At 33.6% G+C, this 24885-nt stretch overlaps 1 protein-coding gene across 1 annotated transcript in view; it reads right to left on the bottom strand.

Annotated features, from left to right (window-relative positions):
- LOC145682723 (uncharacterized) overlaps positions 1-24885 on the bottom strand; it is a 130977-nt gene that overhangs the window by 100442 nt on the left and 5650 nt on the right. Inside the window, exons 2-4 of the mRNA XM_081754108.1 lie at positions 24341-24373; positions 22198-22311; positions 827-877 (exon numbers count right to left, since the gene is read on the bottom strand). Of these exons, the coding sequence (XP_081610234.1) occupies positions 827-877; positions 22198-22270 (124 nt within the window). The 5' untranslated portion in view covers positions 22271-22311; positions 24341-24373. The remainder of the gene's footprint in view (positions 1-826; positions 878-22197; positions 22312-24340; positions 24374-24885) is intronic.

Below are 24885 nucleotides of genomic sequence, written 5' to 3' on the forward strand. Positions count from 1 at the left end.
AAATTCTATGTATTTGTAATTTGTTTTCATAGAATGAAGGTCACTGATAATTCATAGAATGAAGGTCATAATGAGGCAATTATAAATTTATGATCATAAAATCGCGCCAATAAATAAGTGTTTTTTGCATTTCATTCCCTAACTTTTACAGAGAAAGAGTATGCAAATATTAGTAAAACATAGCTCAGGATTCAAGCATGGAAATAGTTTTACCTCGAGCTTAAGTAAAACTGTTTCACTACATTTTCTCTCTACAATCCATTTCTGACCAATTTATATGGGGCTGTCCAATCATAAGTGATGTGGTCTTACATCCATTACAACCTACTCATTCCGTAGCGTATCTAAGTACTTTGGACAGCTGGTTAGAGAACATAATTCTGTTCCAGTAAAATCAATGTATGTTATAGCATATGTACTATACGTATAAGTAATATGTATCTGATCTAACATGTGCAGGAGGCTAAAGTTTTGTTCAAAGCGGTTTGTAGCACTTGTCCGTAAGTCTCCTTGTTAGAAGAGACATTAATGAATATTTAGGATATATACCAACAATAGGATATGGATGTTACTTGCACAATCATGTCTAACTAGTAGCATTTTAAGTTATTTCACAAATGTACGCAAAACAAAACATGAATCAATATTCCTATAAAACATACTTAACATTACTTAATAAATTATGTAATTATTTTTTATTTAAAATTACCAACTGTCATTTAAACATTATATTTTAATTATGTATTTCTTTCAATGTACTAAGTTTGTTTTAATTATATTAATTTTTTCTATTTTAAATTTAAGAGTGTGTTCAACTTAAACTTACTTTCTTCTTCCGTCGTTGATGTTGTTTGTGTTGGAGACGGCGTTGTATATCCTACGAAATGTACAAAGTGTCAAATTATCAAATATGTTTTTGGATATTCCAGTGTCGTTTTAGTTTATTCAACATTGAGGATAATTACATAAATGCAACATTCTAACTTTATATATTATGAATATTTCAAAAATATAATTATTTTACAAATTGCTTAATTATTGGAGTGTTAATATTTAAGCACTGAAGTGAATAATTAATATGAACTACAGAAGTCATTGTTACACCTATAAGGACGTAGATTACAATTTAGATTTGAATTTGGCTTGTTAAACAGAAAAACACGTGTATCCTTTCCTATTGAATTCTTATTAGGGTGGGTCGAAAAAAACGATTTCTTTCAAATCGAATTCTAATAGTGCGGAAAAGTTGGACCATCTATCGAAACGTGTAAGTGAAATTGTTTCTTTGAAATCGCGTAATATCTTCAGTTCGCGCATCCAGGTTAAAATTTTACCAAATTGTCAAAAATTGTACTTTTTTTGGAACACCCTGTATAGAAATAGTTTGCTTCTGATAGTTGTAATAGAACGCTAATTCTCAAGTAGGCATGTAACAATACACAGAGGAAAAGAAAGTCAACATCGGATAATATCTTCAGTTCTTGCTCTAAGGTCAAAATCTCGTGAAATTGTAAAAAATCGTACGTTTTGGAACACCCTGTATAAAATAGCTTATGTTGTTATAGCCCTAATAGGGCTGTGATTTTCTTCAAGTGTGTAGCAACAGGTACACACACACAAAAAAATCGAATACATTCTTCACGAAATATAGAAATTCCACATTTTTTCATATCCCCATTTGTAAAATGTGTATTTTTTTTTCTTCAGAAATCAGTTCATTGGCCATATAACGCCTAGAACTGGATCTCCAAAGGATATATCTGAGAGTATACTTTCTTATTTGAGTGACAAAGACGTGGACATAAATGATCTTGTTGCTATCGGCTGTGATGGGACAGAGGTTAATGCTGGATGGAAAACTGGGATTATTCTTAACGTTGAGGTCAAACTTGGAAGACCACTCTAGTGGTTCGTTTGTTTATTACATTTTACTGAGTACCGTTTTAGACATCTTTTCGAGTGCCTAGATGGTGACACTTCAGGCCCAAATCATTTTCTGGAACTATCTTCAAACAATTGAAACACTGTGTGCAGCTTCCTGTTGTTGGTTATTAGAATATTCAGACCGAAGATATCTCCGTAAAAGAAAATGACCTGAGCAAAGAAAAAATATCTTCTTGATATTGTTAGAGCTATAAACAGCGGCGAGTGTCCAAGTGATCTTGCAGTAAAGGATCCAGGCCCAATAAGTCATTCAAGGTGGCTTACTATAGCGTATCGTATTTTAAGGATATATATTTCGACAGAAGATCCTTCATTTGAGCTGAAGACATTGGCGACTTACATTGTAAAAACATATGCACCAGCTTGATTTGCTATTAAACAAAATTCGCCTGTATAAGATGGTGCAAAACATGTGTTTAAATTGATTCAGACATCACAATATCTACCGGAAAGTTTACTAGAAATTATCGATCCTGTAATACAGCGAAACGGTTCTTTTGCGCACCCTGAAAACCTTATTTTGGCCATAGCGATGAAAGAACGGAAACACATAAGAGAATTAGCTTTCAGAAGATTGTGTTTATTTATTTATTTGTCACCTATAACAGGATTGCTGTCCCAATTACAATAGGCTTACAAGAATTAAGTTATATTCAAATACTTATATACATGTACAATAATAAGAGTAAACATAAAAATAAAATAAACTAAAAGAGAGAAACAACCGCCATCAGGTAAAAGTGTAAGAAATTATTACCACCTGATCTCAATTTTGAAGCAACTAACTATACCGAATTGATAGATGGGTCAACGTGTAAACTTTCATCACCACAAATAATGGCCCATGTAACAACAGCGAGTATTTTGTCGTTTCTAAAGACAAAAGAACTACCAGAGTTTGACTACATAAAATTTCCATGTCACACGCAGTTCGTAGAAAGATGTGTTAAGCCTGTAACAGGGGCTGCTACAAAAGTATCTGGCTCCCTAAACAGAGATGCTTTATTCGGACCACACTTTTGTCACGCTCTATAATGCCAGATTTTAATAAGAAGTCTGATTTTAAAGTTATACCCGAAATACAAAAGATATAAACTTGAAACTTCTACAATGGTAGGGTGGTTGGGAAGGGTGTGGGTGAAGTGCAGCCACCTCCTCATGGTGAGTTCTGGGTCATTTCTAAAATCAGAAATGAGCGAAGAGCTGAATGATCAGATCGGAAACATAGAAAATGATTCCTTTCGTAAAATTTTTGATTTTTAAATTCCAATACACGAACTGAAGATACTATCCAATTCCTATTTTCTTTTTTCTGAATATTCCCGCATAGTTGGTAAAAATATAACTGCCATATTAAAACTATAACAACATAAACTATTTTATACAGGATGTTCCAAAAAGTACGATTTTTACAATTTCACGAGATTTTGACCTAAGAGCAAGAACTGAAGATGTTATCCGATGTTGATTTTCTTTTCTTCTGTGTATTGTTACGTGCTTACTTGAGAATCAGCGCTCTATTACAATTATCAGAATCAACCTGTCTTTTATACAGGGTGTTCCAAAAAAGTACGATTTTAGACAATTTGGTAAAACTTTAACCTGGATGCGCGAACTGAAGATATTACGCGATTTCAAAAAGAAATTACACTTACACATTTCAATAGATGGTCCAACTTTTCCGCACTATTAGAATTCGATTTGAAAGAAATCGATTTTCGACCCACCCTAATGCTTATTTAATAAAGTGAATCTTTATTCATATGAGGAATGAACAGCTTTAAAATCATCTAATACTTAGAACCAATGATGGTTAAGTAAAGTCCACTTGCCGAATACACCTTGCGAGTAACATTCATAAAGCTAGCATATGAAAAATATATATGCTTTATTAATTTGTTAATTCCAGGTATAAAAGAAAAGAGTAACTTGCTATTATATTATACCTTAAATAAAAAATATATTTAACAGTATAAATTTACACGTAATGTGAACGTCATAGAACTCGTTACGAACGGAATACTCAAGTAATATTTGCTTAGAAATAAGGACGATGTTTTTGATTCCGAAAGCCCAGCAAGTATTTCGTATGTGCTTTGTGGATATATTTTCATCGTTTTTTTCTTAAATAACACATATCAGAAAAAACAAGTTTTGAGAAAAATGAGAAAACGTATACTACCCAGCATAGTTTCTTCAAAAAAACGTCTATTTATTTACAATATACCAAGTGTAGGCAACAGCTTGAGAGGTGCTGATATCTCATAAGATGTGTATCTACGCACAGCAAACACAAGATTTTCGTTAATTTCATGTCTGATAAAACTTGACATATGTCGTTTTACAATAAATAAATAAATAAATAAATAAATAAATAATTTTCTGTGATCACCTATGCCCTTTTTCATTCTATCATTCTCGGAAGCTCAAGTGAAAGAATGTGTTTTATACTTGCTGCAAATCCTAGGTAATTGTAGAGTTTTGTGTTGTTTCCTTATGTAGTACTTTCGCCTGCTTCTTAAAAGTGGTTTTATTCAAGTATTACCTCAAAACTCACAGTCATCGTCGTCATCATTGTCAGTAGGTTATCTACTGTTATTGGCAGATCACCTGCCGCAGGTAAGGAGCTTCTGTGCACCGTCATGCTCCACTAATCTCTCCGTCTTCAAATAGCGTATACCTGCTTTAATATCTTCTACAAATTAAAGCTTCCTTCGTCCACTTCCCAGATTTCCTACCACCACACCTATAAAATGCTCCTACCATTTCTCTCCACTTCTCAAAAATATCTAAAACTATTTTCTTATGAACTTTTTATAATACCCTCTCATTCAATTTCCAATCAACAAAATTGTTTGTCTCCATTCATGGGTCGTCTTCTATCATTTTTGTGTAATATCCACGTTCATGCTTCATACAGTACAACATACGGAACGAAGTATTTCATAGGTATTTTTCTTAGTCCTCTTTCACAATTCCTAATATTGGTTTTTTCATTTTCACACTTCATATCATAATTAATAATAGTACTTAGGTGTTGAAATATATCACCTATTCTATTTTCTCTCCTTCTGTTTCTGTATTTGATACCAACTGCTTCGTTTCAATCAGTGTGGCTTTTGATGCTGCAGCAAGTTTATTTATCAAATATTCTTCACATGCCATCCTTAAACTTTCTAACATATTACTGGTTTTCTTTAGCAATTCAGCCGCAAGTGGCATATAATACGCAAACTGTATACATATAATCATTCCATCCAAATGCCGAATTGATTATGTAATATTTTTCATTAAAAAACGTTGGCAATAGACAACATCCCTTTCCAATTGCAGTCTCCTCAGTCATTTCCTCCCCTATTTCAAGGCTTATTTGTGGTTCATACATAAGTTTCTTAAGCCTTCGATCCTTCCATTCCAACCCAACCTTCTTCAGAACTCAATACAACAATTCAAAATCCACGCGATCAATTGCATTTTATTAATAATAAATAAAACATTCGTTCCTATTTTCTATAAACCTTTCGCTGATCATACTTAATAATCAAACAGTATCTCTTGTGCCGTTATCTCTCCCGAATCCGAACAGTTCCTCTTTAATTTTTCTAATAACATTTAATAACATTTTTCATTTGTTATTACATACAATCTTTTGTTCAGTAGTCGAAGCAAAATTTTTCCTGCATTTTAGAGTAAGAGCTCTATAATCATCACATCTCTCAGGGTTCGATTGGTATGATGATCGTCTTCAGGAAGTATTTTGAAGACTCTCCTATTTAAGATATTTCGTTCCAGTCGGAAAATTCTGTCTTGGCATTGGATATTATTTTCTTCATGAATTATATTGGTTGCATATATATAGGTTGGAAATGTATTCTGCTTGCTTATCGATTACTAGTCTTAGATATATCTTTTTCAATCTTATGTCGAAGAAGTACTAAACCCTTTGTCATACTCGCGAACTTCGTTTTCTACCTCAAAAGTACATGGTCTATCGTACTCTCACGTTCGTCAACAAACTAATATTTTGATGTTCCTTAATCTTCATTTCTTTCGCTGACAAACTTCCCATTCCTATTTTTCTACTGCGATCGCAATAATCCCTTGTTTCCCCCGAAGTTCTATAGATTTATCTCGATGCAAATTTTGTTATATTTTCCAGTCTAATAATTTTATCTTATTTCACTTTCTTCTTTTAAAAGTCTCCCCTTGCTCCATCTGTTCCTCTTCGTAATTCATTGCCTAACTTTTTGCGTAACATTATGCCCCCTTCTGTATTAACCTGATTCCACGTCTTGCTTCATTCATTTTCTGCCACACCCTCCTGTAACCCATAGTTACATAGCAGTTTTATATTTGCGGTAACCTCCAGAGATGGTCATTTTTCCTAACCCTCCCTCACCCTCACCCTCCATCACACTCACCCTCCACTGACGCCCTCCCCTCACCCTCCCTCACACTCACCCTCCATTGACGCCCTCACACTCACCCTCCATTGACTCCCTCACACTCACCCTCCCTCACACTCACCCTCCATTGACGTCCTCACACTCACCCTCCTTCACACTCACTCTCAATTACTTTATCACCTTCACCCTCAAACGCCCTCACCCTCAACTACTAATATGAGGGTGAGGGCGGCCCTCATGAGGGCAAAACCCGAAAGATGAACAGATCATGTGATGCTTTGTATTTACCAAGAATTCGCGGTATTTACGGTTGAAGACACAGCACAGAGGGATAAAATAATTCTTGGAAATGCTGTATGTTGTCACAAAGCAATAGCATTTTTGCACCTGTTACTGCTGTCCACATCGTAGGAAGGTATGAATGTGCATTACAGTTAGAAAAAAAAAGCTGAAGCAATGAATATAACATTTTCGCACTTTTTTTTCTTCTTCCTGGCCGGAGTCTATATGAATAGTTAACAGAGTACAAGTAACTTTTCAAGCAAAATAAACACTTGTTATTATCCCGGTGCACCTTTGGTCCACGTGGTACCGGGTTCGAATCCTGGTGGGCAAAGTTTTAAACGCATTACGATAATTAAGATTCCACTTTAAACTGTAGGTGTAGGTCTGGTATAACACTGGTGGTGAAAAGGGCAGATAAACTCAAAACCTTTGTAAATCAGTAATCGAGTAAAGTTTGGCCTTTAGATTCTACAATGCTCCTATAGAATATTGTATTAATATGACCGTAGTAAGAAATGGAAAAAGAAATAGTGGCAAGCAGGAGAAAAGGCAGGCAGGTATTGAAGAAAGAAAAAGAATACTGTCTCCTAAAAGTATTTTTCAAGCAATGTTCTGTTTGGCCTACTGCATTATAATTTTCATAATGTATGTTGGCTATTTCATTTTATTTTATTATGTTCGTAAATAAATAAAATAAATAAATAAATAAATTTGTAAACATACATTATGAAAACCATAATGGACTAAGCCAAATAGAGCATTGCTTGAAAAATACTTTTATCAGACAGTCTCGCTGTACTGACAGAAACCCATCGGTTCGAAGAAGAAATCTTACTGTTTCAACAGAGCTAGTGATGTAGTCCATTGTAAAACGAGAGAAATTATTATTATTATTATTATTATTATTATTATTATTATTATTATTATTATTATTATTATTATTATTATTATTATTATTATTATTATAAAATATTTTTATCGCCTTATTCCTCATCAATTTCGGTTGCAGCTAGCATGAGAAATTCTCAATTTTGAAAATCAGATTTCTAAAACTAAAGTTAACCCGGATTTTTTTCTTTCAAATCGGGAATGGAATATATGAATTCACGTCTGAGTTTGAACGCAAGAAATATGGCTATAAGAAAACCTCACAAAATATGCACCATACTACATCAAAATAAAATTAAAAAAAAAAGGCTTTTCCGATGGCAATCGTAGAACACATTTACAAACTAATAGTAGAGCCACTTGTACACAACGTGAAGTATGCGGAATCTTGGTGAGGTTTTCCGCTTCAAATTTGCTCTGTTCCAGAGATTTTAACCATATTGAAACTGTTCTTTTTCGGCTTGGGAAAGGAATATCATTCTATCTGTGTAGCTGTGTACATTTGAATTCGACATGGACAATATACCGATTGTAGATTTGGTCTTAAGTGTGATAGTAATGCATACAAAGGTACAATTGTATTAGGCGTATATTACTACACGCTAATGGGAGAAAGAAACGCACGCGGATGAGTTACTGGATCCAGCGTCATCATGGGCACAGGATTTATTCCACTCTTTTTTCCAGAACTAAGACTATAAGGCTCATTATCGTACCAAATTTTGTTTTCGTTCCTTATTCATTAGATCTTTCTCGTTTCTCACCAGTATTAACGTTCATTGTATCCATTTCTTATATGCAAGAGTGCATAAGATTACGTTTACTAGTATACTATGCCACAAAATAATAGGAGAGGTATCAAGACGGGTATCACAGGAAAAAATAGATGTAAAAATGAGAAGTTCCCATCCTATCTTAGATTGTGGAGAATATAAATACTAACGTGTCCATGCAAAAATTTTCTGAAACTACAAAATGTTGGTACTCACGACTAAAGCTAAAACCACAAGTTTTCTATCGTGAAATAAAAAAGCTTGGGCCAATGGTAGAAAAAACCTTATCTATAGCTTATGTACATATGGGAAATAGAGAACCATATAGAGCCAAACAAGAAAAAAAAAATGTGAAATTATCAACTCAGTTTTTTTTTTCACCTGTCAGTTATCCAGGACCGCAATTAGGGGTGAGCAGACGGGGTACGTGCCCCGGGCGCCGGATTGAGAGGGTGCAAAACAAAGATTTTTTTACTGTAGCTATATATTCAAGTTTTACGTTGGGGAAGGGGGCGCCAAAACAAGATCTCGTCCCGGGCGCAAAATAGCTTAGTTACGTCTCAAGTTATCAAGTAACAGAGTTTAATGTCCCTTGCATTCTTCATTTACATTTCTAGATCTGTAGTTCTATAGTAATTGATCATGCTGAATTGAAGTCTAAAATCAAAATTTCGTGATCATTGTTGCTTTTTCAGTAATACAGGGTGTTACATAAGTACAGACACATGTTCAAAAAAGTTCTCTGAGAATGAAATAGTGATTAAGAAGTTACTGGTTTATATTATGTTTTGTAGTGGGTGTCTTTGTTGTCTCTACTGATACATAAGTAGTCGTCTAATAACTTACTGGTTCATGTTTTTCTTGATTTCTCATTCATGAAGACCTGAGTTTTCAGTAGGGGGCCGCGGTGGCTTCACCTCTGGTGCTTGGGGTCGCGGGTTCGATCCCAGCCCCCCGCCAAGTGAACTTTGTGGTGAACAAACACCGTGTGCGTGGGTTTTCTCGGGGTTCTCCCGTTTCCTCCCAGTTTCTTTATTCTACCATTTCATTCATTACTCATCATCACCGTCTCCTTTAGCCTAACCTGCATAATCGTGGGACGTAAAACTCAAAGATTTCTTTTTTTTCTTTTTTTTTTTTGAGTTTTAAGTAAATAGAAGTAACAGCTTAACCTCACAAGAATCAAAGTTAGTATCAGATTGGATTCATTGGAAGAATAAAACACTGGTGGAAAATCTTGTTAATCTCTGAAAATCGAAACTGATAGTGTTGTCAGATATTACATTGGAAATTTCCTTTTCTAAATATACGCCGTGATCTGTATATATGTATACATGAACTTAGGTAATTTTGTCACCGGAAATTTCGCCACCGGAATTTTCGTCACCGGTAATTTCGTCACCAAAATATTAGCATGTAGGTTATTTCGTCAGCAAAATATTCATTGCTCTTGTACAGTTCTGTGAATCCAATCTCTTGGACCTTTCTCCACGTTTATTGAGTCAGGTGAAAAAAAAGCAATGCTGTATACGAGTTGAGTTTCCGAAAGTTGCCTTTAAAGTCTGCAGTTCCGCTATCTCGAAATCCATAACCACAGTTACAGGGTCCGGGTATTCACTAAATTCACTGCACTGATGCATCACCGCACGAAACAGTTCTTCATATGAATGTTGAGTCTTGCTCTGTATTAGGGCATACACCTAGTAAAGGAAGCCTCACCTCAAATAACATATAGGGCCTACGTTTTTTTTTTTTTTTTTTTTTTTTTTTTTTTTTTTTTTTTTTTTTTTTTTTAAGGAGCCATTCAAAAGTAGTCCATCCACCATCCACGTTTCACTTCTCAATAGTTCCATAAGTCTATATTTAAAGGAAATTGTCAGAAATATTTACAGTATATGTTTTTCTTCCTTTATATAAATTTGCTTTCTTGACGTATAGGCTATATCCAATAACAATTTGGCCAATGTTTAATCAGAGTTGAAATATAAAATTCTTCTTTCAATAGCTCCTAAAAAAAGATCACTCTTTTCACATGACCCAGTTAACGTGGATGAAGGTCCAAGAGTTTGAACTCAGAGAACGGTACAAGAACGATGCAAATTTCCGTCTAGTTTGCGGGAAAATGAACGGATTGGCATATCTTCCCATATTTGTTTGCAACTTTCTGTTCTGAAATTTTGATATTTGCGAAGCTTAATATTTCTAAATAGTGATAAACCCAATAGTTCCCGACGTTGCCTTTGCTTTTAACATTTTCTGAAGCTGGCAGTATTTTCTTGCTCTGGTGCTTGCTCCTGCGTCGAGTACCCGAAACTTAAATTTTGCAGAGTTCATCATCAACCGAATTGTTTTCCAAGTTTAATTAAAATAACGTAAGTTGTTTTGGTCATTTACTTTGCCTCTACTTAGTTCAAGAAAGATGAAAAAATAACCATGACAAAATTTCCTATTTGATAATATTTCTGACAGAATCACTAAAAACTTTTATCTCTTATCTCAAATACGATATACCAAATATGTAACTATTTATTTAATAATAATAATAATAATAATAATAATAATAATAATAATAATAATTATTATTATTATTATTATTATTATTATTATTATTATTATTATTATTATTATTATTATTATTATTATTATTATATTTCGATTTGCTTCAGTTGAAGATTAAAGAAAGCAATTTCAAAAAACGGTTTCTATTCATTCATTGTACTTGTATTATGTTCTAAAAGACACTGGTGATGAAATTATCATGACAAAATTTTCGGTGACGAAATTACCTATATGGTAATATTTTGGTGACAAAATTACCGGTGAGAAATTACCCTGACGAACTTTCCGGTGACGAAATTTCCGGTGACAAAATTACCGTCGCCCATGTATACATACCGTATATGCCGTCAATATTCCTAATACTTAGCAGTGTCCCGGGTGTACTTATGCGACACCCTGTATTACTGAAAAACTATGCCCGGTAGCGAAATTCTAATTTCAGATTTGAATTCAGAGTAGTGAATTATTACAAAAATATGACCCTTGTGAAACTGTGTTATTAATTAAGATTACAAATTTAAACCTAAAATGGTGCTTCTTTCTACCTTTCCACTAAAAATCCTTTCGTTTTTTTCGGTCCGAGGCTTTTTGGTGGGGCCTAAATTCAGTATGAGGACAGATTGTATTAAAATTTGCAGAACTGCCCCTAAAATTAGGCCAAACTTACAGAAAAGTCGAGATTTCGTGGAGGGAAAACCGAGTGCCCAACACAGCATACGCCCCTGCCGTCAGGCAATTTGCAAGAAATGTGTTATTTTCTTCCTCAACTCCCCTCAGCTCTAACACTCTAATTTTTCATGTCCATCTGTAATTTTGTCAAATTAATTTCGACTTGAGAGCATCAAAGATGGATTTAAGAGATGCTTACATATTTCAGATTAATTACTATATCATCTATGAGGTTTCCATATATATCTGTGAATTCATGTGCCAGTGTTATTTTAAATTTGTAGACAAGCCTAGTATTAATACAGGGTGGCAAAAATCAACTGAAACTTCGGGAGGTGAGTGTTTATATCAAATGAAAGTAAAACGTTTTAATACATATAGGTCTTAAAATGAGTTCTTTCATTATTATAAGCCGAAAAAGAATTAAAACGCCCTGGCTTAAAAATAATGGGACCTTTTCGCAAGCGGTTGAAAAAATTAGGCAATACCTAGTATTCCTTCTTATCTAAATACCCACGTTTCACAATCACCTGAAATCAACGTAACAATTTGTAAAAAGTAACTTAGTGTACGAGGATACAGTTTTAAATACTAATTTTGTACTCTTTTCGTGGATACCAGAACACTGTTACACACAAATAATTATTACTAGCGCATACGAGTTCCTGCGAAATCCCTCGATTCACGTGCGATAGACCCCATAACTTTTGTGCTAGAGTGTTTTTAAAACGTGATTTTCCTCATTTTTGGCGAATTATAAATCTGAAAAGAAACATTTTTTGACCTACAGTATGTTCATCAAAACTTTTTTTTTTTCATTTGATATAAGAAATAACGTTCCAAACTTAGTAGGTTGATTTTTTGACACACTGTATATTAAGCTGGGTAGTATGTGGAAATAACAAATCGAATATTTTTGAGGTATATTTCAAAGAACCAAACCTATTTCAAAAATACAAGGGTGGGGTGAACTGTCCCCTCTTGCTCTCTGCTGCAGGCAGTCATAGTCGAGAGTCTCATATTCCATATAAACATTAGTGAAGGGCAAGTTTTATTTTCGTAGACAGTCACAGTAGACACTGGATTAAGATTCGAGGCGGGCATTGTTTTGCTCACAGTCTTAAAGCCTTGTCATAAACAGCCTTCAAAGTTCTGAAAAGAAAACTATTTTTATCTTCAAACCAGAAATGAGCACGCAGTATAACGTATTGTTCCGTCTGGTGGAGTATGAACCTTTGAGAGATGTAAGAAGAAGTTGAAAGTAACGTTATTGTACTATTAATCTAATATTAAATACGATGAATATTCTTTCTTTGCCGACAGGAAGACTTGGTGATTCATTCCGGTGGCATTGAAAGGAAGAACTAAACTAAAAATACACTGATGACGAATTCCATTAGACATACAGAGGTAAAGGTTCTTTACATTGTACCTTCCCGTCCCATCCGAGGTGTTTGGGCTAACAAACATAATGAATGAGAGTAGTACAGAAAATGGGAAAAATTGAACGTGACTCTGTTGTTAAGCCAAGTTCGTTGTTTAAAACTAGCTTTAGTCTGTGTCAGTATAGCAGTAAATCTATTTTGTAGCATGTATATAATAATAATAATAATAATAATAATAATAATAATAATAATAATAATAATAATAATAATAATAATAATAATAATAATAATAATAATAATTAGTTGTTGAATCAAACCACTCTGACACAATTGCTTTTAATAGACCCAGTGAATAGGCCTATAGGTATTGTAACAACTTAAGTAACCTGGAATGCAATGAGGAGCGGATTAAAGGCGGAGCTAATGGAGTCCAGGCTCAGGGGGTCCCCCAAAATTCCCCTCTTTAATACTAAAATACATCAATCAACTTATTATAGTATAGGTTTCAGATCCATGCTAATTTCTTTTCCCGCTCTCTAGGCTTGCGGTATCGCTAGAGTTAGGTCTTTTTCCACCAGCTTGGGATCGTGCCTGCAAATATCAGACTTTCGTGGCACCGCCGGGCGTGGATAAATAAACTAATTGATGTGATGAATAAACAAATAAATTCAAACATCATTCACACAGAAGACCTTCAAATTCGGAACTTTTCTCACAGTGTAACCTTGTACAGGTTTACTATTTGTATATATTTTCTCTCCTTTTACTCTATTAGTATTTTTACAGGGACTGTTGACCATTTGGCTCGTATTCGGCATTTATGTGTTACACTGAAGTGTATAGGCATTTAACTGTTAATAATGAATGTAATTAAACTAATTATTGTAAACTTGGAGCACATTAAAATGTTACAGCATACTCCTCGGTGTTTCGATAAGCCTATGAGGCTGTGGAAGACAGCAAAGAAAAGTTATGCGCTGAAATTATTCGTAACATAGGGCCCTTTGAAATAGTCGGCTCCAGGGTCCCAAAAACCTTAATCCGCTCTGAGTGCTATGCGCAGAGACGTACGCAAGAATTTATTTCGGGAGGGGTTCAAAGCGTTTCGGGGGGAGGGGTGTCCAAACACAATTTCAGGCTAAATTATACTAAACATTGTATCTAAATTAGACTAAATTGACAAAAAAGTCCGGATTTCGAGGGGGGTCCCGGACCTCAAGGACCCACCCCGTGCGTACGTCCTTTGCTATGCGCACAAAATATCCACTTTTTTTAAAGAAATAAAGGGGACCGCGGTCGCTCTGTGGTAGAGCGTTCACCTCTGGTGCGTGGGGTCCCTGGTTCGATCCCAGCTCGCGCCAAGTGAGCTTTGTGATGAACAAACACCGTCTGTGTGGGTTTTCTCGGGGTTCCCCCATTCCCTCCCACTTTCTTCATTGCACAGTTTCATTCATTTCTCATCATCACCGTCTCCCTTAGCTTTGACGCATAATCGTGGGACGTTAAACTAAATATATCATTTTATTTCATTTCATTTCTTTAGAAATAAAGCTTCACTTTTCGTGCCTTTCTTTCAATATGTCTGATTTACAATTGGAAAGAACATAGATTTTAAAAAAAAAATCTAAAATAATGGTTGCCAAATGCTTGTTGATATTCAACTTTTGGTGAAAAGAACTTAGGAGATGCAGAAAGAAGATATTGAAGTTATGACTTTATATAACACCATATTTATAAATGAACGACGGAACATACTTCGGATACAAGCAACTTTAAGGACGAATGAATGAAATTACTCTTCATTACGAAATTCATTCTCTAACTCATAATTTCAGGGAAGCTCAGGCCCCATGGGTATGGGCGTGATCAGTACGATCATTGACTGTTTGCATCCAACAAGTAGTGGCGTAACTAGGATTTTTAAAAAGGGGACTGAAAAACCATTTTGAGGTCAAGGTACCCAACACTCCAAAATTCCATTGTTTCGTTATTTTAGGTTTATCTTTAATCAAGAACATAACACAATTAGCGAGCATTTGGGGGAAAAAAATTGTGGTTACTATTTCAGTCTTGCACATTTTTAGCAACATAGTCATGTTTGTTTCATTCTTTATTAAATTAAAGCTATTGTTTCTCAAAATAACTCGACAAGATTCGAGACGAGACACGGTTCTTCCAACAGAAAAAGATCATTCGAGGCATCGAGGCATCACTTTACACAACATATTTTCGAGGCGAGACAACCTCTAATCTTGTCTCGTGCGCATCCCTATTTGAACGTAATAATATTAGAATACAGTAAAAAAAGGAAAATATTAATTACCTTATAAAGTAATCAAAACTTAAAAGTCACCTATTTAAAATTTGCCCTGTGAAATAGTTCATATTTTAAGGGGGTTATTCATATAGTAACAGACTATTAATAATCAACGATCAATTACTCTGTGAAGATGCTGAATTTTAAGGTGTGTGTGCACCTTCTGTTGCATTTGGGTGCAAATTCGGTAGATTTTCTTAGTATCCTCTTTTCTAAAAGTATGTAACATAGTGAAATTTAGCTGGGCTTGTAAGAAATTGGGGAGGGTTTAACACACCAAATTAGACCTAGTAACGCCACTGCCAACAAGCCACCAGTCACAAAAGACAAAGGGAAATATTTATTTATTTATTTATTTGCCATCAACACAACAGGCATAAGCCTAATTATAGTGTTGGTGTGTTACATAATACATTTACAATAGTTTTCTTAAACATAGAGTTCATATTGCAGATGTCAATTTCTTTGTGTTTGATACATATTTTGTTATAAGTAGAACACATTCTCCAAATTGGTTATTTCAGTAATACGTTGGTCCTTGCTTTTTTGCAATAAAACAGACCAGAGTTATTAGCACGAGTTTTAAGTGTTGGGACATGAAAATTTAATGTTGATATGAGATCTGTACAATTAACTTCGTTTTGTACTATTTTATGGAGAAAAATCAAATCTGTCACATTTCGCCTTTGTTCAAGTGTAAGGATACAGAAGTTGTCTATTAATGTTAGATAATTTTCATAATATGGATAGATTCCAGTTGTCTTTTACGTCAAGTATTTGATAAATTTAGATTGGACCTTTTCCAGTTGGTGTCTGTATTGCTGTTGTGATGGGTTCCAAATCACAGCAGCATATTCCAGTTTTGATCGCACATAGGCATAATACATTTTTGTTAGTGTAGTACTATTGTTAAATTCCTTTCCAATTCTAATTATGAACCCTAACATCTTGAAAGATTCGATAACTATGTTCTCTATATGGTTATTAAATGTCAGTTTCGTATCAAATATAACTCCAAGATCTCTGACTGAATTTAATCTATTTAGTAAGATCTGATTCATTGAGTAATCAAACTCTATTTGACTTTTGTTTCTGGTAAACGATAAAATGTTGCATTTGTTTATGTTTACATTAAGTTTGTTAAGAGAACACCAATTAGCAATATTTTCCATGTCACGTTGTAAATCGAGACAGTCATGGATGGTCTTTATCCTACCATATATTTTGAGGTCATCAGCAAAAAGCAATTTGTAACTTAATAATATATGATCAGGGAGATCGTTAATGAAGAAAAGGAACCATAACGGACCTAGATTAGAGCCCTGGGGAATTCCAGAATATGCAATATCATCAGATGATTTATATTCCTTGTAGATAACAGTTTGTTTTCGATGATTTAAATATGATGAACTTGATCAAGGGAGAAGAGAAATTATATTCGCCTAGCTTATGTAATAGTACCTTGTGATTGACTCTGTCAAATGCCTTTTCAAAATCTATATATATTACATCAATCTGACATCCTACATCTAACGAATTTGCTATAAAGTCTGTGATAAGTGCAAGGTTTGTTGTTGTTGATTTGTGTGGGATAAAGCCATTAATTTAATAATAATAAAAAAGTTGAACTGTGTAAATTTAGGACTATAATTGTATATGAAAATCATTATAAATACAATTAAGTTTTAGATTTAATTGAGCTTTTCTCCCTATCACGGAACTTATGTCCGACACGGAATCGAACCCGGATAACCCAAAGATCTCTGCTTCAGATAATCGCTGGGTAGAAATGTTCTCCTTCAAATAAAATGAAATGAAATATTCAGTTTAACGTCCCAAGATTATGTTCCGAGGCTAAGAGAGACGTTGATGAGAAATGAATCAAATGGAGGAATGAAGAAAGTGGGAGGGAACGGAAGAACCCCGAGAAAACCACCGCATACGGTGTTTGTCCACCATAAAGTTCACTTGGCGCTCCTTCAAATAAAGTACAGCGACAAATAAAACATTTTCTACCCTAGATGAAAGAATCTCCTTTTCATTGTTCCGTCCATTAAATGTACATATTAACAATTACTCTACTGAAACCATCCCTGCAACTAGTGATGTGAAGTGGAAAATTTTCCGTTTAAAACTTCCCATTTCTGAAAATTTTCCATTCTAAACAAATATTCACTATCAAGTATTAACTCCATATTAAGCCATGATATTGATTGAATCCATGAATAGAAATATGACATTACAACAAATTATAATCTTCCAACTTTCTAGGTCCTATAATGGGAAAATATATAAATATTATTGAGTACCTGGTAATAAACCTAGTATTTGATAACACAAGAATTATACGATAGAACAAGCGAGTATCGTTCTACAGTACGAAACTACGGTAAACTTCCAAACTGGTAGAACTGGAAATAGTAGAAACAGGAAGTAGTTGATTTCTATCACTTACGGTTTAAATATTAGGTTGTCGAAGGAGATCGGACCTATTATTGGAACGACGAATCGTTTCCCGAAAACCGTTTCTCAATAGCTCTTACCGTTTTTGAGTTATGACCAATATTGTTGAAACCAGAAGTGGTTCAACATAGCTTCTGGTTTAACTCGAAGATTGGTGAAAGAGATGGAACCTATTCTTGGGATGTTGAATCGATTTCCGAAAACCGCTTGTCGATAGCACTTACCGTTTTAGGTCTAGGAATATCAATATTGAAATCAGAAGTAGTAGTGAATTTATACCACTTCCGATTTTAGTGGAAATACAGGAGTACAGGTGGTTTTTCCCTTAAGACTTAAATCGATTTCTGAAAACTCTTTATCGCTAGCTATGTTTTATATGCGTTTATGAGTTATGAATATGTTTGTTGAAACCAGATATGGTCGACTTCTTCCACTTCCCGTTTAAGTAAGATTGTTGAAGGAGATGCAACCTATTATTGGGATGCTGGATCGATTCCCAAAAACCGCTTGTCAATAGCTCTTACCGATTTTGATCTGATACCTGTTGACAGACAGACACACAGACGAACACAGCCGTACTATAAGACTTCCCTTTCATATCCATAGCGTAGTTTGGAAGTCTAAATCAGGTATATACCCAAAAGCAGGAAATAACTTTTTATTTGATAATTAAATATAAAGTTATTTTATTGCGGCTTGCAGCTTTGTACTTTTCTTATATATATATATATATATATATATATATATATATATATATATATATATATATATATATATATATATATATATATATATATATATATATATATTCTCTTAGACGAAGAAATAAATCTTTTTCTGAGTTACAATTTCAGAATGAATGAATATATGAATATTTATTAGTTTCTCTTCTGAACGAATATATGAAAAAAAACATCATTTCCTGAGAACTTCTAGTATTTTTAATGGGTTACTTTCGTTCAAATTTGCAATTTTCGGTAGCCAAAAACTTGCAGTAGGTATTTTTATATATTTCGTAATTATTATTTCTATAAAGTGAAAATATATAAATATAGAAAAGTAATAAAGCTATGAGAAACATCTTGTCTTCGCGCATGAAAAGTGCATGAAACTGATAGAATATTGATATGACGATTTTCTGTGAATGACCATTAATTCTAAGAAAAAAACTACATTACATTTTCTAACATATTTTCCAAAAATGAAGAATTGCAAGATAATTAATTTTATGAACCATTACCCTCACCCTCACCTCCCTCACACTCACCCTCCATTGACGCCCTCCACTCACCCTCCCTCACACTCACCCTCCATTGACGCCCTCACACTCACCCTCCATTGACGCCCTCCACTCACCCTCCCTCACACTCACCCTCCATTGACGCCCTCACACTCACCCTCCTTCACACTCACCCTCCATTGACGCCCTCACACTCACCCTCAATTACTTTATCGCCCTCACCCTCCAACACCCACATCCTCAACTACTAAAATGAGGGTGAGGTGAGGGTGAGGTCGGCCCTCATGAGGGCAAAATGAGGGAGGATGACCATCTCATTCTACTACTATTCTTGTAGCCTGCTATTTTAACGTTTAATATACTCCACCATCCGTTACCACCTGCACTTATCTATTCATTGATTGACATTTTTTTTAATTTGCTACGAAAATATTTCTAATTCTCTAGTTTTTCAACTTTGAAGTTGAAATGAAGTTTCTGGATATTCTATTCTGGTGAGAAAGTTGGGTAGAGAGTAATGAATGACGAATCCATCCTAAATTCGATAGAAAAAAATAATTATAAAAATTAAAACCTGTCACTAACACAACTTTTTAATACTTTATCGCTTAAAGTCTACCATGAAGTCGACCTTAGGAATTTGCTTTATAAATTTCTAGTAAATTTTTTCACAACGGGTTCTCTCTCCATTCATTCAAGGGTGTAAGTATTATAAAACACGTTTCATGGGTATTTTGCAGGCACACGCGCGATGCTTGCGGGCAGTGAGGTCAGAAACATGGACAAAGGAAAAAAGAACGTCGTAAATTTTAGAGCATTTTTTAAAATCCCGACAGATACCTATTTACACGTAGACCGTGCCTCATTGTGTTCATAATGAAGCAATGTTTTCTATTATGTCACTCAAAGTTCCCTATTATATACCAGGAGTGGGAAATCCCCGCCCAAATTGTATAAAGAGATTTTCAGAATTTTTTCATTTTTCGGGAGTTTCTACCCTCAAGTCGATGATATTAACATGTTAGTATTAACGTTTAAAACCTATGCTATTCCCACGAAATGCGGTACGAATCATGTTCATAATGTAAATAGGGATTTTTCAAAATAAATATGAATTTTTACTCTATTATATATTTTTAGTCAATATGTTTAGTAAAGTAGCTACAATGTCATCCCTATTTATCGTAGGATCACGTTTCGTACTTCGCTTTGTTCATAATGAAGTAAAGTTTCAAACGGTAACAGTATTGTGACGCTGCCATGTATCTGAGATGATAAATTCCTGAGAAAAGGGAATTTTTGAAAATTTGAATTTCCCACTATTTCTTTGTACATTTTGAAGCGGGAATTTTATTCTCAGGTACACGATAGGGACATGAAAGTCCTACGGTTGGAATTGTTGCTTTATTTCAAAGAAAATTTGGTACACACCATGATCCTAGAATAAACAATTTTGGTGTTAGATCTGATTTACTAAATTTTCCTCTCCATTTCTGGGTAATAATTGCTAACGTATGATTATTGAATAAGCTTTAGCGTCAAGAGAATTCTTTGTAAGATCATGGTTCGTACCTCATTTTTTTCGTAATGACGCATCGTTTGAAACTTTACCACTCACGTACGTGGAGGAAAAATTTCCCGAAAAAGGGACTTCTCATGGGAAAGTCGTTTATTTTCGTTTTGAGCGGGAATATTCCACTTGTGGTACATAATTGGGGAACTTGAGTGCTACATTTGGAAACATTGCTTTATTGAGAACACGAGTTACGAACCATCATTCTACAATAAAGAGTCTTGACGCTAGGGCTTATTGAATAACAATAGATTAGTAGCTATTAGGAAATATGTGTCGGAAAAAGTAGTTATTTTACCATGAAGACTGTTTGCCACAGAATCATAGTTCATACAGCGTTTTGTTCGGAATAAAGCAAAGTGATATTTGGTAATATTTGCATGTCCGTGTCATGTACTTTAGGGCAGAATTAACGGTAAACGGGGACTCTTTTTTCAAATGCCTTTTACCCAATTTGGGTTAGAATGTCTCGCCTTATGAACACAATAGGGAAATTCAACTGATATAATTGAAAATCTTGCTTTATTCTGAACAAATGCGAAGTATGAACCATGATCCTCCGATAAACGGTCTTGACTCAATAGTTGATTGAGTGAAAGTCTACAAAATGCCTCAAGAACCTCAGAATTTAAATAATAGGACAATAGTGAGACTCTTCACTGCAGCGAGATTGGGTAAACAATTAACTTTAGAAATTGTAGTCATACTATGTACTGCAATTGTTTCTTAATAACTGCGACAGAAATGAGATCTCATGAAATATTGTTCAGAGGTAATAATGCTCGATTCATATTATTTGGGAATTTTTTTGAGTGATGATAAACTGTATTACTGGATTCGTAAATATACTAAATCAATCTAGCTAGGAGTGTGATAATATCACGTAATGAGTCGAAAACACACACACACATATATGGAGGTAATGCTAAGGAGTGACATCAAGTCATCTACTTTGTTTCATCCCTTTATATTGGGAATAAATGAATGTTGATAGTATACGAATACTTGAAATCTTGTATACACTGCAAAATCACTATGAAAACAACCAGCTTCATTTAGTGCACAATAGTATGGATACCAATGTCTGTGGATGTACACGATAACTATCCACGTCATTGGATTGGGTCACGGGGACAACTATCTATAATGAGTTCCCTCCTACATAGACTAAAGAGAGAGGTTTGATAAAACCATTAATTAAGTAATTAATTGGAACTAACAACAGCCAACCTTATCACTTAGGTTACAAAATCATTTTGCTAGAGCCATAGGCAAATGTTGAGTTTGTACAATGATTTTTAATAACCGTGGTGATTATAATGAGATATAAGATAATGAGTTGTAAGGAAAGTTCGAACTGTTATTCTTACTAACAATTCTCGTTTTATAAATTTTTATTTAAAAATAAAAAATATTTTAAGTAGAGACGGAGTGAGTACTGTGTAGTAGACAATACTGTGACCGTGTATACAAATGTATTAATATTCAGTGTGCTTAGGTCAAGAATATCAGAATATATATGTGAGTGAAATAAATATATATCAACTTTCCATGAATAAAACCAAAATTCAAAATTTTATTAAATCCGTATTTTAAAATATTTTTCTCACTCGTCTGTATATTCAATATTAATTCGGTGCATGCATTAAATGTATATATTAATCAGAAAATCATTTCGAAATGAGCCCGTCTTACCTTCGGAATTTTCTGTTTCAGTGGATGTTACGGTCGTCTCTGTAACTTCAATAGTTTCCGTTGTCTCCATCATTACGGTACTTCATGTAGTATCCTTCGACGGCGGTGTCTCTTCTAAAAAGAAAGAATATTAAAATCAAAATAGCAGAAAAATGATAAAGTGAAAGCTTTGCATGTTTCAATATCATCCAATCACGAAGTAAGTCCCAGAAAACTTCAGTAATAATCATCATAAACTTTGAACGTATAATAATGAAGATATTGTAACCCAAGCTGGTTTGATTGAACGCTGTAACTGAAAATAGTACTGAACTCTAGAAAGACGTATTTACGTTCCTATTAAATAAAAGTCTCCTCAAATGTATTAAATATAACACTTATTCATCGTTTGAAATTGTCGTTAACGTATAAAGTTTTGAAGGAAAATGGGGTTAAATATTTTGAAGTATCATAATAAGTAAAGAAAACTTGTTTTCTTAATAATTTTAAACTCGTGGTGTTTGTATATGAATTTATAATATTAGATATATAATAAAGTCTTATATCAGAGAATGATTACATTTTTCTGTTTTAAGAGTATCTATGAAAAAATAATATAAAAGTGTAAAATAGTGGAAAAGTCTTGTTCATAACTGCTATAGAGGTAACTCTGAACTACTGTACAAATATCTATGATATATATATATAATTTTACAGAAAAGTAAGACAACACTGTACAATATAAATTTTGATTTTACGCAATATTATAAGATAAATATTATTCGTGACAATTTAAGATTTAATAAATATTTAAAATGGTACGAAAACGATATACTTCCGACCTTTCAAAAGAAAATGAATGATGTAATATAAAAGAACCGCAAAATTAGTTAACACGCTCTATCAGTGCATAAAGGAAGACTAAAGACAAAAGAAATATTTAAGTGCAAAAGATGTGGTAGATTACTTTGTAGAAAATATTTATGCCTTTTGAAATACTTCTATAAATATTTATAATATAGTCTAGAATGAAATAAAACTTGTGATTAGGGTCAAATTTGTAGTAAGAAAAATAATCGCATTTGAACAATAGAAAGTAGGTTCTAACTATATAGAATGTATATTTTGAAATTCAAATTATTGCTGGTGCTTTGATAGAATAATAAATAGCATTTGAGTGGAAATTATACATTGACTTCGCATATCTTTCTAAGAATGTCACATTATTAACACAAGAAAAAACAGCAAATGCAGTTATTGATATAAATATAGCCGTCATTGGTATAAATATGATATTGTGACAATTTGAGATAAAAACTAATATTATTTAATTAAATTGAAACAAAGTGTTTGACGTTATCTATATTTATTCTTACCTTTAGTGAGAGACGACCTCTCAGCTAATGAAATGAAACGGCCAGGATTCTTAATATTTGTATACATCCTGATCTTCTTCAACACATTTTAAACCTTGTTCATATCATTGCATTGGATATTTACTCAATAAACATACATATATATGCTCAATATGTATTTACATAAAGAAAATTGAGAGAAAATGAAATAATATAACCATACATAAATACTGATAATTTTACTGAATATACTTCTCTCTTAATATACATTTGGCTTGAAAAAAATATATTTTACTTCGTTCTCTGTAAATATTATACATAAAACTTTTTTCGAGGTAATGAAAACATAGTTTGAATATAAGTAACTTTCTGTAAGAGAGACTAAGATAAATCATTGATTGACCTACATACTATATTGAGAAACATGCTCGTTTCATAAAACGTAAATCGATAATGAGGATTAAAATACCTATTTATAGTTCACGTATTTTTGAATGTTTTAAGTTAACTTAAAGAAAGAAATCACTTACAATAATTGACAAAGGTAATCTTAAAAGCAAGCAAAAACAGTACAGTTCTCAAAGAGAAATTAAACTACTACTGACCTACGTATATCAAGTATTTTTTTCATGCAAAGTAGTGAAGATATTTTGATGTTTAAAATATCTAATTACAATATTGGCGTTTATAAATAATTGCCAAATGCACTTAAATCTTTATTTCGTATTACATTGTTCCTTAACGTAAATTGCTGTTATATGTTATATCTCTTACGTAGAAGGCCAGAGATAAGATTAATTTAACTTTACCTTCTTGCATAGGAGGATCACTTCGTGTAGAGCCTAACAAAAGCAATAAAATATTGGCATTACCTGTTCCAATATAATGGTACAATACTTTCTATAAATAAACTTAAATCTACAATTGCCTTTGAGAGGTAAGCTCAATCGAGACGTATTAAGCGGACACACTATTCAGCGGACATGACATTTTATTTGTTCTTATAAATGCTTTAAAACTCAGTTAAGATATCTGTATTTGAAATTTAATATAAAAATCGTAAATAATACTTCAGCTCTTTTATCCATTGGAAAGTGTGCTGCTCACGGGTAGTAAAAGGAAAAGGATAATATGATTATCCTAGAAATATATAATATTTTGTTAACCTTTCAGTAGTCGCGCCGCGGTCAAAAGCACCGCAGGAAAATTATTTTTTATCGTGTGTCCACCCTATTTGTCAGACAGACTCTACCGCCCAGATAATCTTCCCCCTCACCTTCACAAACATTCCTGCTCAATCACTTCGTTATCCGTTGTTTAGTTTAAATACTAGTGATTGTTTAGTGAATCTGCG

Source organism: Thermobia domestica, chromosome 4 (genome assembly GCF_964235325.1).
Source record: "Thermobia domestica chromosome 4, izTheDome1.hap1.1, whole genome shotgun sequence".
NCBI lineage: Eukaryota > Metazoa > Arthropoda > Insecta > Zygentoma > Lepismatidae > Thermobia > Thermobia domestica.